Genomic DNA, 16,720 nt, shown 5'->3' on the forward strand with positions numbered 1-16,720 from the left:
GTAGATGTGACCTTGTTGGAGCAAATGTGTCATTGGAGATGGGCTCTGAGGTTTCTGAAGCTCAAGCCAGGCCAAGTCTCGCTGACTGTTCCTGCTGCCTGCCAGTCCTGATGTAGAACTCTCAGCTCCTCTCCGGCACCATGCCTGCCTGCATGCCACCTTGCTTCCTGCCATAATGACAATGGACTAAACCTCTGGACTGTAAGCCAGCCACAGTTAAATGTTTTCCTTTGTAAGAGCCCCTGTGGTCACAGCAACAGAAACCCAGGTACTGGCCTGCCAAAACTTGCAATGTAGACCAGGCTGGCCTTGAACCCACAGAGACCCATCTTCCTCTGCCTCCCAAGCACTGGGATTAAAGGCGTGCACCACCACTGCCAGCTTCCAGGCCACTCCTAATAGCAGCCCCATGACCCGAAACCAGGTCATGTTCTCCTTTGAAGGCAGATGTCAGAGTCCTGCCATGACCCTTTGACCACTCTCTCCCCATCTCTTCCCTCCTCTCTCTTCCCTCTCCAGCCATACAGGACTCTTCGCTCCTCTGCCCGTCGCACCTCAGGGCCTTTGCACAGCCGGTTTCTGCTGTTCTTCCCGTCATACCACTTGGCTAACTCTCACTTCCCTTTCACTCACAGGGAGGGCATAGGAGCCACTCTCCCTAAAACCTCATTTCCTCCTCGGCGCTTCCTACTCCAGCTCTACTTTGTGTCTCCTCCTCCCTGCACAACGCTGTCTGACACGCTATGCTCTGTATCTCTGTGCTCCGGCTTTACTGGGCGATTGGTTCCCCAGACCGTGAGCTCTGAAAGGCCTGGGACTCCTGACTGATCTGCTCAGGCCCTTGGCTCCAGGTCTAGCTCAGGCACCCTCTCTGTACCTGGAATATGAGCAAAGGGGTGAGATAGTGACAATGTTTAATACCTGGCCTCAAGGTGGGCACTGGCCAGGCTCCCAACACATGGGGGACCTCTCCACCTGCTCAGCACCTTTTCTCCTGGGAAACACCTCCATTCTTCTCCCCTGATCACCAAGATAGCTCTCCTCTCCTTCCCCTGCCCCACTTGACTTCCTTTCCCCAAAACTACCTCAGACAAGTCTGTGGGGGCAGTCACAGAGGACACATAGGTGAAGGGTCAGTAATATTTAAGAAAGAAGAGGTCTCAAGCATAAGATGGTTCTGAGTGTCAAGGCACCTGCGGCCATGGCCTACGGCTTGAGTTCAATCCCTGGGACCCACATAGTAGAAGGAGAAAACCAACTCCCAGAAGTTGTCCTCCAGCTTCAACATGTACACAAATACATGCATACATACATACATACTTCATATGTCATACATCATACATAGATCAATGCTCTTAAAAAATATTTAAAAGAAGAAAGCTTTCCATCAGGACAACCAACTTCCAGGTGGACTTGCTCACTATGTTCCTGGGGAAACTGAGGCCCAGGCTGGGGAAGGGCTTTGATTTAATGAGTTTTGGAGTAGAGGCAAGAGCATGCCAGGCATGTGTTCTAGCCAGGGGGATGCTGCAAATCCAGCTGCCTTCACAGTGCCTGTACCTTACCAAGCACTGTGAAGAATGGTAGCCCCAAAGTATGATGGGAGGCCTCCCACACAGCAAGTCCTTGGGAGTTAGCCTGCTGGGGACAGCCTTCTTAGCCACTGACCTCTGAGGAACCCATTTCAGAGGCCTGGACTCTTAAGCCTCAGAGGATGCTGGGAAATTCTACAGTGTTGACCAGCGTGCCTCCAACGCCATTGCACACAGCCAGGAGAACATCTGAGCAGAAGGTGGTGAGCTCCTCAGCTTGCTGATTCCGGAATCTTTATTTCAAACAGCTCTCTGCCAGAGGCCAGCCCCGCCCCTCTGAGGACCAGTCCTCTCTCCGTAGTTTTCAGATTGACTCACTATATCCTGACAGCTGGCTCCACCCAGGTTCTAAGCTAGAGACTGATGGGTTTTTTGTTGTTGTTGTTTTATTTTGTTAGTTTGTTATTGCTTTGAGACAGTGGTTCACTATATAACTCTAGTTGGTCTGGAACTCACAAAGGTCCACTCTTCTGCCTCCCACACGCTGGGATTAAAGGCCTCAGATAACCCAGTCTGTGGTGTGTACTGTAGTCTAAAGTCTCAGAGCTCTGTGGATGGCTGCATGACCTATGCTGAGCATCCAGACTTGAGCCCCAGCCTGCAAATCACAGGACATTGCTCCTGTCCTGGGGCAGCTCTGCAGGGAAATCTGGACAGCAGAGTCTAAGAATGGAATTGTTGGCCCAGCGAGGAAGGGAGAACAGAAAGAAGTGGGTGCACTCCACGGCTTCTTTTAAGAAAGGAACACCCAAAGGATTGTGCACTATAGAAAAGGGGGTATGACTCCTTGAGACCAGCTAGGGATGGATGGGAGCCTTGGGGAGCCCCTTCTTGCAAGGAAGGAACCAGGAGAGCCATAGCAGCTGAGGACTCCAAAGGCTCTGATCTCTGGCTTCCTTTTCAACCCTGACTCTGAAGAAAGAAATAGGCCTCCCCTCACCTGCCCCCCGCCAAGCCCCAACTTGTCTCGAGTACCTGTCTCAGCACACTGGTCCCCAGCCACCTCAGAGGAAGGTAATTTATGTGTGTACAGCCCCCTCCTGCAGACTGCGGGCTCTCCGTGGGCAGGAACCGTATCTGATTCATCTCTACTTCCCAGTCCTACCCCTGCATGCTGGGGGCAGGAAAGGTGTGCAAAATTGAGTGTGTTCCTCGGGGTGCGGCGGGGCTCTGGGCTTCGGAGTTCCCAGCCCACACTGAAGCCACACATCGCAGTAGTAATTGCAGAGGTAAATCTTGTCTGGTCTCCTCGCAGAAGCTTGGGGAGGCATTCCATAAATATGTCAGCAGCGGCATTAAAATTTGATGGCAGGCAGTGCAGGTCGGGACTAGCACTGTGACTTCCCAGCAAGGTACGACACCTTCACCTGCATCTCATCAGTCAGTCCAGGATGCTCAGGGAAAGCCCAGCCGTAGCCGCAAACAGGGCTGCTGACTCCCAGACCCACGGCTGCTCTGAGGGACAGGCCAGGTCAAGGCCACAGGGAGGTACACTGGCTTTGGGCTGGCGCCAGGCTGAATGGAATCCCTATACGCCCTGGAAATGTGCTGGGACATTAGAAGGTCTCTGACTTGGAGTGGCCGGGGACAATGTTTTGAGACCGGGAGCTGGTGATAGGACCAGGGACAAGGTCTTCACAGTCAGCCTGGAGGAAATTCAATATTTTCAAAACACAAACAAATAAACAAAGAGCACAGATTAAAGAGATCGAGACTGGAGTATCATTAAGCAAGCCAGGAGTCACTGGTCCAGGGTCCGGTCCCGGAGCATTCCCCAGGGGCAGAAAGCCAAGACACCATTCTCGTCTTGCATCCACCTTACTGTTGCCCTCTCTGGGAAACTGAGGCTAAGATAATTGGAAGGGACAAGCTGGAAGAGACACGTGATCAGGAGTCCTGGTTCCTAGTTTGAGGATTTCCTTACAACCAATGATTTTAGATACTTGTTGAAATGTAATAGAAACACCTGAAATGTATTTTAACATTATATTTTGTTAATTCTTTGAGAACTTAATACTTACATACAAAGTATCTCCATCATATTTTCCCCTCTCCCCTCCTAACTCCTCCCAGATCCACCCTCCACTCCTCAGCCCTTCCCAAACTTCTGCCTTCTTCTTCTTCTTTTTATTTTTAATAACCCACCAAGTCCAGTTCACATCCAATTCGTATATATAGGTGTGGGGCCATCTACTGGAGCAGGGCAGACCCACCAGGACCGGACTCTTAAGAAAACTGGCTCTTCTCCCAGAAGCAGTCAGCTGTCTACAGCTCCTTAGTTGGGGGGTCTGGGGGGTGGCTCCTACGTCTCTCACTCTTCATGCTAGAATGCCGACTGGCGTGGTCTTGTGCGGGTCTTGTGCAGGCAGCCATGGCTGCTGTGAGTTCACAGTGCAGTGGCCCTGTCATCGCCAGAAAATGCTGTTTGGCTCCAGTCTTCCCTGACCTCTGGGTCTTAGAATCTTTCTGTCCCCTCTCCTGAGATGGCCACTGAGCCTTGAAGGGAGGGAATGTGGTGCAGATGTCTCATTTGTGGTGGGATACTCCACAGACACTCACTATCTCTACTTTGATCAGTTGTGGGTTTTTGTGTTAACCATCTGGACTACATCTTTTAACACAGAGGATAAAAATCCCCAACATGTTCATTTTTCAATCAGTCCTATAAAACTCTGAGTTTAATATCATCTGGGTCACTCTTTTTAATTCACAAAGAACTTTCGAGTGTGTCAATATTATGTGGTCCCGTGAGTGCTGGGATGACAACAGGGCAGCCCCTGTGATTCAGTTACAAACTTGTTGACTTTTCCAGTGCCGTTTCAAGTAAGTGCCAGCGGGCATTGGGCAGGCCTGGCAGTGATCTCCCAACTGTTAACAGAGAGGGGCCACTATGCTCTTAGACTGCAGAAAACTGGACACATCTTTCTGTCATTAATTTTAAACTCACCTGCAGCTCAGAGTGTCCCCTGTTCCCAGGTTTGCCAGCCAAGGTCCATACCCTGCAGCTGCTGTGACAGTGTTTGCCAAGTGTCCACACCACCTTGGGTCCCCTACAGAAAAACAAAACAAAGCAACAACAAAAAACCCAAATGCCTGAGACAGAAGCTTATTCGAGATCAACAGGTATGGAGATTCAAGTTCAAGATCAGACTCTCTGGTCTGAGCCTGTGGCAGGGTGACATGGGCTTAGCAGTAAGTAGTGACATGGTGGGGCTGGAGAGATGGCTCAGCAATTAAGAGCATTGCCTGCTCTTCCAAAGGTCCTGAGTTCAATTCCCAGCAACCACATGGTGGCTCACAACCATCTGTAATGGGGTCTGGTGCCCTCTTCTGGCCTGAAGGCATACACACAGACAGAATATTGTATACATAATAAATAATAAATAAATATTTTTAAAAAATAGTGACATGGTGAATAAGGAGGAAGAGAGAGGTACCCACCCTCAGAGAGGTAAAGGCCACCTGAAAGACCCACAGTCCCTCTTAGGAGCACCACTCTGGGCACCAAATCTTTAACACGTGGGCCCTTTAGGGGAGGCGTCCAACATCCTGCTGAATCGGCCTCTGGACTGGGAGGAGCTGGGGTTCCCTCCCTCCATGCCTTTTGATGCTTCCAAGTGTTGCCTGGACTGGCAGGTAGGCAGATAGGAATTTTGGAAGCAAGCAAACGATGAGGTTATACGTCCTCTGAGACCCAGACAAACCACTTCCTGGCTCTCTTAGTCAAAACAATTTCCAGCTGCCACGCTGCGCCTGAATCTACCTTGCCCTCTGCTGACATCCATGTGCCTTTGACACAGACTTGCTCACGGGTCTGGGACCTGGGCTCCTCCTACCAGGCATGTTGACCTCTTGGAGAAAGGCCGCTGTGAATGCTCAGTGAGATGGATGTGCTGAAACTCGGTCCAGCACTAGTATGCGGGCCTAAGTGTAAAGATGTAGCCCCAAATCAGAGATGCCAGACGAGTTTCCCTAAGTTCATGACTGGGTTCAGGTGGAATCTCGTCAGAAGAAACCATTTTACTCTTTCTTTCCAACTCTTAAGCTGCCCTGAGTGTGTTCTCACAGTGAGCTTGACATCATTAGACACCTTCGTGGATATGTAGGAGCGTTTTCTTGGTAACTACTATAGTTTAGATCTGGAAGGATCCCTGAGGCCCTTAAGTTAAAGGCCCCAGTCTGGCGCTATTGACCTGTAAGAGGTGGGGCCTATGGGATTCTCGAAGTCGTGGGGACATTGAGGGGGGATTGTAGCCACAGATCTTTCCACTTTCTCCCTTCCATTTCCTGTCTGTGAGGTGAGCAGCTTCACTCTGTCGTGTCTTCTGCCATGATAGGCTGCCCTGCTACACACTTCAAACCAACGGGTTTTGAAACCTCAAAATCATGAACCAGAATAAACCTGTTTCCTCTTCAAGGTAGTTACCTCAGGTCTCTGTTACGAGTGACAGACTACACATTCTATCTGAGCAGTGGAACCTGGGGCCTGGAAGAGTAAACCCGGGCGTGGGGGCTCCTAGGAATAGTTTGTGGTCACTGTAGGCCACACTCAGCGCCCACAGTTGGCATTGAAGATATGGGCAACAGCCAGTAGCAGCATTAGTGCTCAGGCCTGCGCTCACCCAGGTCCCTGCAGCTCTCCCGCACTGCTGTGGGCCAGCAGCAGCCAAAAGGGGCCCATTGTGCATTCTCTCCTTGTGCCTGCTCTCTCTCTCTTTCTCTCTCTCTCTCTCTCTCTCTCTCTCTCTCTCTCTCTCTCTCTCTCTCTCTCTCTCTCTCTTGGTTTTTCTCTTCCCTCGGCATTTCTGAAGGAAAACCTGAACTGGTAGGAGAAGAGGTTTTTCCCAGCGGCCGATCGATACGCACCATGCAGGGCTGTCCAGGTTGACAGGCTGACCTTTCCTGGGCTTGGGTTTTTGCCTCCCTGTTGGGAGCCCAGGAAGGTCTTGCTGTGGAGAGGGAGGGCAAACATCCCTTGGCCTCTGAAGAGCCAAGCTGGAGGCTGGATTCAGGGAGGATGGAGAGAGAAACCTCTTGGTTTCTGCCACCTTCACAGATGAGAAAACTGAGGTTTGGTAAGAAGTAAGGTGTTTACTGGTCACTCAGAGAGACTTTGGCACAGCTCTGTCAAATATAGACACACGCAGACATACATACCTATGTATATGTTGTGTATATTTCTGTATATTCATACATATGCTTGTGTATCTGTGTATATCCTGTCTGTATGTAATGTGTGTATTAAATAACACAACACATAAGCTGGCTGTGTCTGTGTTGTGTCCTCATTTTGATCACTGTGGTCATGGACAGTTCAAACAGCAACCGTCCAGGTGCCCGCTGATCCCTGATCCACCACCGGTCACGTGGTTCTACAAGACTGGGAGGAACCTTAGCCCCTTCCAGACCTCTTCTCCCCCTTCCTCTTCCTCTTCCTCTTCCTCTTCCACCCTCATCCTTTACCACAAAGATTTTCTCTCCCAGCCCAGCTTGACTCCTTCAGAAACAGAAGTTGACTGCGAAGTCACTTTGAAAGACTTTCCATATGTTAATTGCAGCCGGCCAAGGTCTGGAGCGGAGGTGGGAGCCCACCATCTGCAGACAGGTCGGCCCCCAGCGAGCTCGCAAATCCCTGTCATCTGGCAGGTGTCGTTTTGGGTTAATTAAGAGCTATGAGGAGCCTGCTTTGCCTGTCACTTCTGAGAATTTTTGGAAACTTTGACTTTCTTGCCATCCCTGGGTTTTGAGCGAAGGGGAAAATGAAAACACCTATGATGTTGAAATCGCAGGTTTCCCAGGCAACTGCATCCGAACATTTTATCACAGCCCCCTCTGAACTTCATTGTCGTGAGAGTTTCACTTTTGTATTTGACCCATTTGTATTTGGAAGGATGTGATGTTTGGGGATCCCACGTCTGTCCTAAATGCTTTGTTCGGCTTGCTTTCTTTTTGATTTTTGTTGTTTGCTTGTTTGTTTGTTTTTGACAGTACTGGGATCCGAATCTAGGCCATTGCACATGCCCTAGCCCTCCTCTGACTTTCTGTTTTGAGATGGATTCTCACTGTGTTGCACAGACTGGCCTTGAACTCTCGCTGTGGTGCCGACCCTGAACTTGCCATCCTCTTGTTTCTCAGACTCCAGATTGACTGGAATGACAGGCCTCTACCATCAGGCTCAGCTTGAAGCTGTATGTTTCTTCTAAGAGAGGAGCTCTTCCTTAACTTAGTCAGCTCAGTGACTTCAATGGGACTCTGGTAGCCAACAGGAGCCTCCTTCAGTGACCAGAGCCTGGGTCGTCACTGTTACCTGAGAGCATATTATATTAAATGCACACATCTGGGTTCTCAGCATTCTCTGTAGGGTGATGCTAACATTCTAGAACTTGCCAGGCCTGAGCTTGGGTAACATGGTCCATGCATTTGTCAAATGAAAGCATCAGTACACTTAAATGTATTGGTTTCGTTACATGCAAACTTCATATCCAAAGGGAAAATGTCTTCATTATCTCAGTGATGAACATTAGTTCATGATATGCACGCCGGAATACTTAAGAGAAAATGTACTGATGTTGGTAACTTAGTTTAAAATGTAAAAATGACAAGTGACAGGGTAGAGTGATGGAGAGAACAGCGTGGTCATGCCGGGGATAGCCAAGGACGGGAAGAGGGTGGCCAGGGTGGTGTCCTCTGAAGCTCTCCGGAGCCCTGTGCTGAGGAAGGAGGCCTGGGGTGGGCTCCCCTCTCCCCTGCCTGGAGTTTTCTCTGTCAGTCATGACAGTTTCTCTGTCAGGCTGAAATCCAGCCCCTTTCCCCTCAAACTGGGGTCTGCAGATTATTTATAACCATGATGCCCCTTGACCTTCTCCACAAGCTTAGGAAGTTGAAACTCCCCTTCCCTCCTACTTAGAGAGGAAGAAGCTGAACCTCAAGGAAGTAAATCCACATGCCTACGGCCACAAGTCTGCCAGTGACATGGCCTGGTCTGTAACCTGGGTCGATGTGACATCCCAAGTCATTTTCTTTTCTCTCAAAAAAGACTTCGTTTTTATTTATGTATATGCCTGTGTGTCTGCATATGTGTATGCCACCAGTGTGTGGGTGCCCTCCTAGGCTAGAAGAGGGCATTGAAGCCACAGGGGCTGCAGTTACAGGCAAGTGTGAACTGCCTAATGTAGGTGCTGGGAACTGAACTCTGGTCCTCTGGAAAAGCAAGTGCTCTCCTTCTGAGTTGTCTTTCCAGCCCCCTACAGGCCATTTCCTCTTTTCTTCTCCATGGTAGGCAGCTCTAGGTGAGAGCAGGCTACACATACCTAGGGCATGGCCTGGGCTGCTTCTCTCTGACCTTTTCATATAGCTAGAATCCCATCCTGGGCCACCACTGGCCAACTCTGTCCTGCCTTTGCTCACACGGTGCCTCCTGGGGCAAACCACCCTTTTCTGGATGCTCTCCCTTAGGTCTTCAACTAAAAGCAAGAGGGAATTAGGCCCTTGTTTACCGCCTCATAGAAAACTATGATGTCCTTCCCAGTTTTGCCTTGTTCCCAGGCTTCTTTCCCACCCTGGCCTGTGACGCTATGATCTACACTGTCCTTACGGTGTCCTTTGACCGCACGTCTTCATCATAACTCCATTGGCCACACAAAGACGGCACCCAGACATCTCTGACTTCCATGTCTGGGGAGAGCACCAACTCTAGTCTGCAGGTGTTGTCTCAGTGTGTTTTCTGTTGCTGTCACAAAACATCTGAGGCTGGGTAATATATAAGGAAGAGAAGTCCATCTCGGCTCACTGTCCAGGAGGTGGGAAAGTGTGCGGGCATAGCAGTGGCACCCCGCCAGGACGTGATACTGTGGAGAAAGCTGAAGGGTAAGGGTACCCACGAGCCAGGCAAGAAAGTTTGGACTGACTCTCTACAGCCCACTCTCCTAAGAAGAACTGAGGTCCCTCTGAATGACCTTGTCACCTCATAAAGACCACCCTCAAAATAGCCATGTGACACTCAAGTTTCTGCATGAAGTTTGGAGAGGGCATCCATATTCAAACCACAGCAATGAATGACAAGCCATATGGATGCATGGGAGATGGGCTGGAGTGAGTTTCGCCCTGAAAGTTGGATCTAGGACTCTCAATTTTAAAGTGTACACACACACACACACACACACACAGGCACGCACGCACACACACACACGCATACACATTCCATATAGGGCATGTACATCTTTAAGATCCTCCAATCTGGCCCTTCCATTTTCTCATGCCCAGCTCTTCAGCTCTCTCTGCCTTCACCCCTAAGCCCAGATCTTGGCTTGCTTTTGCATAACTAAGAACTCAGCAAAAGCTGAGAATTCCTCCTAAAGCCTGGTTCCAGTTTGTTAGAGGGGTTTCTTCCCATTTTCCTTCCAGTACCGTGTGTCGTTGCTTCTCTCTGGCCCTGTGATGCAAGTGCTCACTGTAGTCCATTTCCTGTTGCTGTAGTCAAATGCCACAGTACTTTCTAGAGAACGTAGTTCATAGAGTGTAAGGGCTGCCTCAGCTCACAGCTCCAAGGCCTGGGAGGTTCACTCAGGTAGCTGTATCTGGGGAAGGTTCTTCTTGCTGGTGAGGATCCTATTGAGTTCGGAGGTGGTTAAGGACCTCAGATAACCAAAGAACTCCCAGTTCAGGTTTCTCTGCTCGGGAAGCCACAGTTCCATGGTGTTAATGTCCTCCCGCATGGACTCTGATATCTTTAATTACTTCCCCGAAGCCCCGCCTCCAAAAGTCAGTTCAAGCTCCCACACTTTTAATGCTTCTTTTTTTTTTAAGATTCTTTTTTGTTGTTGTTGATTTTATTGAGCAGGAAGATGAGCATAGCATTTTTCTCTGCTTCCCTTACTTCCTCTCCCTTCCCCTTCTATCCTCTCTTATGGTCCCCATGCTCCCAGTTTACTCAGGAGATCTTGTCTTTTTCCACTTCCCATGTAGATTAGATCTATGTATATCTTCTCTCCTAGGGTCCTCATTGTTGTCTAGGTTCTCTGGGATTGTGATTTGTAGGCTGGTTTCCTTTGCTTTATGTCTAAAAGTCACTTATGAGTGAGTACATATGATATTTGTCTTTCTGGGTCTGGGTTACCTCACCCAATATGATGTTTTCTAGATCCATCCGTTTGCTCACAAATTTCAAGATGTCATTTTTTCTGCTGTGTAGTACTCCATTGTGTAAATGAACCACATTTTCCTTATTCATTCTTTGGTCGAGGGGCATTTAGGTTGCCTTCAGGTTCTGGCTATGACAAACAATGCTGCTACAAACATAGTTGAGCACAGGTCCTTGTGGTACGATTGTGCATCCTTTGAGTTTATACCCAAAAGTGGTATTGCTGGGTCTTGAGGAAGACTGTTTCCTAATTTTCTGAGAAATCACCATACTGATATCCATAGGGGCTGTACCAACATAAAGCCAACCACACTGAACCTCATAGAAGAGAAAGTGGGAAGTACACTTAAATGTATTGACACAGGAGACCATTTCCTAAATATAACCCCAGTAGCAAGACCCTGAGAGAAACAATTAATAAATGAGACCTCCTGAAGCTGAAAAGCTTCTGTAAAGCAAAGGACATGGTCAACAAGACAAAATGACAGCCTACAGAATGGGAAATGATTTTTACCAACCCATAATCAGACAGAGGATTGATCTCCAAAATATACAGAGAATTCAAGAAATTGATCATCAAAAGAACAAATAATCCAATAAAAAATGGAGTACAGACCTAAACAGAGAACTCTCAACAGAGGAATCTAAAATGACTGGAAGACTCTTAAGAAAATGTTCAACATTCTTAGCCATCAGAGAAACGCAAATCAAAACAACTCTGAGATTCCATCCTACACCTGTAAGAATGGCCAAGATCAAAAACACTGTTGACAACTTATGCTAAAGAGTATGTGAGAAAAGAAACACTCCTGCACTGCTGGTGGGAGTGCAGGCTGGTACAGCCCCTTTGGATGTCAGTGTGGCGATCTCTTAATGCTTCTTAATGGAGATGAATGCCAACCTGACTTTTGTGTGGGCAGATTCGAACCATAGACAATGCTTTCATTGGTCCCTGTTGAAGAGGAGGAGACTGCTCAGAGAGGTTTAGTCCCTTACTTAAGGCCACACAGACCCTGAGAAGTGCCGATGGTTGAGCGAGCTCAGCCCGCCTCAGGAGTGCTGCAGCCTGGGTTCTCCCTTGTGCTCCCATGCACCATGCAGAGCCCAGGATGGAAAGGACCATGGCACTGGTGATTCCACGCGTCCAACTGTAGACAGCATCCAGACCTGCCTTGAAGGAGAGCCAATATGTGCTAAACCTGAGATTCACTGGAGAAAAACCAGTTCCACAGTTGCCCGAATTTGAAGGAAGCTTTATTTAAAATATTAAATACTGACCAAGATGAAATTTGGTCAGGACAATCCTGGGAATATTCCAGGAGTGGCCCTCGGGCACAAGTTGTCTGGGGCTTATATGAACAAAACCATGGGCCGCTGTACTTTGCCCATGAGGCTTTGTTGTTACTTTTTAAGAACTACAACTACCAACATTCCAGGAAGTTTCCTGGTCCTTGGGCAGGCGGGGCTTATAGGTTAATTTGGGGTCTTCTTTGTGCTTGGTGCTTTGTGGATGGAGGTCCCACAGACTGAGTGACTGCTATCAGGACGCAAACCCACCCCCAACTTGGGCCTTACAGAACCTTACTTTTTAAGAAATAAAAGCTCTGACTTAAGGGGTTCAGTATGAACCAGTAGAAAGAGGCAGGAAGCCCCAAGCTGGGGCAGTCTTTTTTGCTGGAGAAATTCACAAGGGAAGGTGTGACCTTTGACCTTGGGTCTGTTGACTTCGCCTCGGGAAGCCCCCACAAAAAGCTAGAAGTAGGAACTTAGGTTTCCTACCCTGTGAAAGCCTGCTCTAGAGGAGGATTTTATACCCTCAATGGCCAGTTCCCTCGCTGTAGCCACCCCTACCTCCGTCAGTAGCTTGCACAGCCAGGGACATGCTAAAGGAAACCCTTCTGTGCTGACCCTTCCTTAGGGGCTCTGCGGCTGCCTCTGCTGGGGCTTCTCGGAAGACCTCACCATCACACCTCACCTCACATGCTGACTGGCCTCAAGGCACGGCCCCAGCTTTCAGCTTGGCTCCAAGTCCCTGCCTCCCTCTGATGATGGAGTTCTACCCATCCTGAAGGCTGGGCTCCATGACCCTTCAGTGGTCCCAGAAAGGGCCCCAGGACTCTAAGCTAAATATATCTTGCTTTATAAGCTGCTATTGTGAAGTTCCAGCAGAAATAAGATGCCCCTCAGTGTCAGGCTGGTGGTAAGGAGGTTGGGGTCCTCGACCTAAAAGACACAGGGATCTAGGTAGGATCTATGGCAGTGGTTCTCAACCTATGGATCCCGACCCCTTTGGGGCCTTATATTGAATATAAATGTATATGTAAATATATAAAGATATTTACATTACAGTTCATAACAGCAAAATTACAGCTATGAAGTAACAAGTTAATTGTATGGTTGGGGTCACCACAACATGAGGAGCGTATTAAAGGGTCACAGCCTTAGGAAGGTTGAAAACATGTGGTCTGTTCTGTCCTTTGACAAATGAGGAAAGAGAGGCCCAGGATGGGAAAACAGTGTCTTAAAGACAAGCAAGTTCAAGGCCAGGAGACAGAAACCTGGCCTTGGAGCTGTGTTCTGGCCTGAGTAATAACGACTGTGATGCAGCTTTATCAATACCGTGAGCATCACAGGGTGCTGGGAGGTTCAGTGAGAATCTGGACATGGAGGACTGATGGAGGAGCATGCCACTATGGCTGACGTGTGTTGAGCCTTCTCTGGATGCCCTACAAGTACCACGCGAGCTTTGAACTTGCCCTAACTTTTCAAAGAAGGTGCTGAGGTACAGAGAGGAGTTGAGCGATCCATTGAAAGCCCCAGAACTTTGAAGAGGCAGGCTCAGGATTTGAACCCATGAAGACTTTGTGCCAAATCGATCAAGGACTGGCATCCACCTGGTCAGTCTGCTGTCCCACAATCAATTTTGGTACTCTATGGACCAGATCTGTGGATAGCTTCCCTGGTAGTGAGACCCTGGCTTCTCCACCCTGTACACTCCGCTAGCTTACTGTAGAGCATGCCAGATAACCAGGCACCATTGCAGCGCCCCCAGCAGGTGGCTGGATAGCCTCTGGGTCAGTCTCGTGTTTCTGAGATGGCCACGCTCCCCTTACCAAGAATGTACTAGTCTAACAGGGCGTGTCACAGGACAAGGACCCATGTGCCCGCCTCACCATGACTCTGAGCACACCAGATAGGGGCCCCGGTGACTTTCTTTCCTGCTGGGCACTGGATGCTGTGGTAGATAATGGATCAGAAATTGCTTTACATCTTGGCCTGCAGCAGATGCTACAACAGGTCCCTGGCTGTGGAAGCTGATGATGGAAGACGAAGCGGTGGCCGTTGTCCAAGTGAGAGGTCTACTCGGTGATTTGTCCCCGGCTGACCTGGGTGTTTCATTCATTCGTTCCCTTTCTCGCTCACCCGCTCAGTGAACAATTAGTCATCCGTGCGTGCTAGATGGCTGCCAAGCCTGGCGATGAAGCTTGGGATCGAGACATAAACAGACAAAACTCTGTCCCCAAGGAGTTTTCAGCTTCGTGGAAGAGACAGATAATTAACGAGATGAGCATGGTGAACAAGACAGGTTGGGATACAATGAGCTCCGTGGAATAAACCATGGCAGGACAGGAGGGTGGGCTGGTCGGGAAAAGCATCCCAGGGAGGGCCTTTACTCCATGGGGCCCAGAAAGAGGGTAGGAAAGAGCTTCAGGGACTCTGTTCCATGGGGATACCAGTGAACTACTGGGCACCCTGTCTGCTGGAAACAGGACACAGACCTGCAGGACCAGACTGCACCCAAGGCAAGGCCGCTGAGACACTAGAGGGCCATGCAGGACACTCTGTGCTAGCAGGAAAGGGTGCCTTCTGGAAGCCACGCGGGCAGAAAAACATGGTGCTGCTGGCTTAGGCTCACTCCTAGTGGATTTGGATGCTGCTCATGTACCTTCGCAGGCCTCCAGGGGTCCGTGTCACCTCACTCCAGCTGAGTGGCCTTGAGACTCACTCCACTGGGGATGGAGCTCAGAGAGGCTTCCTGGAAGAGGTGGCCAGGCAGTAGGAAATAGAGTGCTAATCAGAGATAGACCAGGCACGGCACTATGAGGACGTCCCTCTGCTGGGGCAGTTCATGGTGTCAGAGCCTTAGGGACAGTGTGTCCCCCTATCCAGGCTTCCATATCTCCACGTTCCCCCCAGCCTGCTTCTCAAAGAGGAGGAGGAGGAAGAGGGAGAGGGGGAGGAGGAGGCACTGTAGCGCTGATGGATAGGCCGAGGCTGGGCTGCGCGGCCCAGCACTGTCACCACGCGCTCCCTCTGTATGCCGGAACCTGACACCCTGACCACTGAGGCATAAAAAACGGAGAATTGGAAGACTCAGCCTGTCAGGCTGGGAGTGGCCCCAGGAGAGGCCTGAGCAGGAGTGTGTGTGCTTGCGCATGTGTGCGTGTGTGCGTGTGTGTGTGTGTGTGTGTGTGTGTGTGCGCGCGCACGCGCGCGCGTGTGTGTGTACACTCTGCCTGGGTTTTCCTATGAGTTGGGAGGAGGACTGATCTCTTCCAAAGCCTCTTGCCCTTTGGCCTTTGTGCATTCCCTTTAGGGGGATCATGGAGTCACGCTTGGCCGCAGGGCGTCTCCCAGGACCATGTAACCTCTGTCATCTCCAGCAGGGGAGGGCCTTACCTGGGGTTCAAGCAAACCATTCAGTGCCCCGCTGGCTTTCCTTGCCCTGCTCCAAAGCCTCCGCTAGACACAGTAGGCTCTCAGACACTCAGTGCGAAGACTTGAGAAAGCAGTCTGCCCTCTGGGGCCCCAGCTGTAGGGAAAGGGGAGGAGGAAGTGGGCATAGTCTGCTGCTCAGAGAGTGTGGGGATTTGAAGCTGTGACCTGGCCTAGCTGGCAGAAAAGAGACTCCCTTGGGACTGCTGAAAACCCAGGGACCAGCCAGGGTGGGTGCTTAGCTCTTCAGGTTGCTGGATCTTGGTGAATCATCCTCTGGGTCCAACCTACCCTCCCTTCACCCATGAGCAGTTCACAATGCCTTCCTGAGCATGCTACAAGCATGGACAACTGTCTCCTCCACAGGGCCTAGAAGACCCCAGCCTACTTCCTATGTTGTATTTCCTAAGCATTTAGCCCATCCCTTCGAGGCAGCAGAGCTGCTGTCTACATTCTCCAGACACGGGGGAGGCCTGTGTCTCATTCCCCACCCAGCTGGCTGCCCTTGGCACAGTCGCTCTGCGTTCACAGCACAGGGGGACCACACTAGAGCTGAGGTCGTGGAGAGTGGAACCAACCCACACTAGGGTCCCTTAGGAGCCTCAGCCGGTGCCAACAGCCCAGCAGACTAGGACCAAACCTAGGCAGGTGTACCAAGTGAGGCCCCACCCTGTATCTGGTGACTCCGCGCCTTCCATTCCCAAGGTTACAAAGTGCTTTGGGGTGAGAGAGACAGCTCACGGCATGAGGATGTGGCCCTGATGTACTATAATGGATTACCGAAAGTGCCCGAAGCCCTTGGAGGAGACAAGTGCCTTCAATATTCAGTATTTAAGCTGGCCTGAATCCACAGCCTTTTCTGAGCCTGATTTCACGTTTGTCTCCTGTTTGTCCCTCTTCCTACCTACTGCAGGGAGTGAATTTTCTGGGAGTCCCTACAGCCACCCTCAATATTCTTCCTACAATGATTCGTGGAGGTTCCCCAACCCAGGACTGCTTGGTGAGTACCTGTCTTGTGGGGTCCCTGGGTCCTTGGCTGCCCTACTTGGCCTCTCCATTGGGTCAGGGTCCCTCCTGAGGTCTGGCCACTGGGGTGAGATGGGTCATTTACCCCATAAATGTGGACTATAGGGGCTGTTATGGTGGTCTCAGGGCAGTCAATTTCCCTGCAGCTCAAGTGAGGGAATGTGAGACAGGAAAGAAGAGAGAAAAATGCTTGCCCATGAGGAATTAGTATTTCTTAAGAACCATTAAATATAGTGCAAATTCCCTA

The 16,720-nt window shown here is 50.1% G+C and overlaps 1 protein-coding gene across 3 annotated transcripts in view; it reads left to right on the plus strand.

The window, feature by feature from the left end:
• Positions 1-16,720, plus strand: part of Pax5 (paired box 5) — a 177,690-nt gene that overhangs the window by 148,937 nt on the left and 12,033 nt on the right. For all 3 annotated transcript variants that reach the window (XM_075967315.1, XM_075967317.1, XM_075967316.1), the window contains one exon: positions 16,361-16,447. In XM_075967315.1, coding sequence (XP_075823430.1) covers positions 16,361-16,447 — 87 coding nt within the window. The remainder of the gene's footprint in view (positions 1-16,360; positions 16,448-16,720) is intronic.

This window comes from Microtus pennsylvanicus, chromosome 3, assembly GCF_037038515.1.
Source record: "Microtus pennsylvanicus isolate mMicPen1 chromosome 3, mMicPen1.hap1, whole genome shotgun sequence".
NCBI classification, from domain to species: Eukaryota; Metazoa; Chordata; class Mammalia; order Rodentia; family Cricetidae; genus Microtus; species Microtus pennsylvanicus.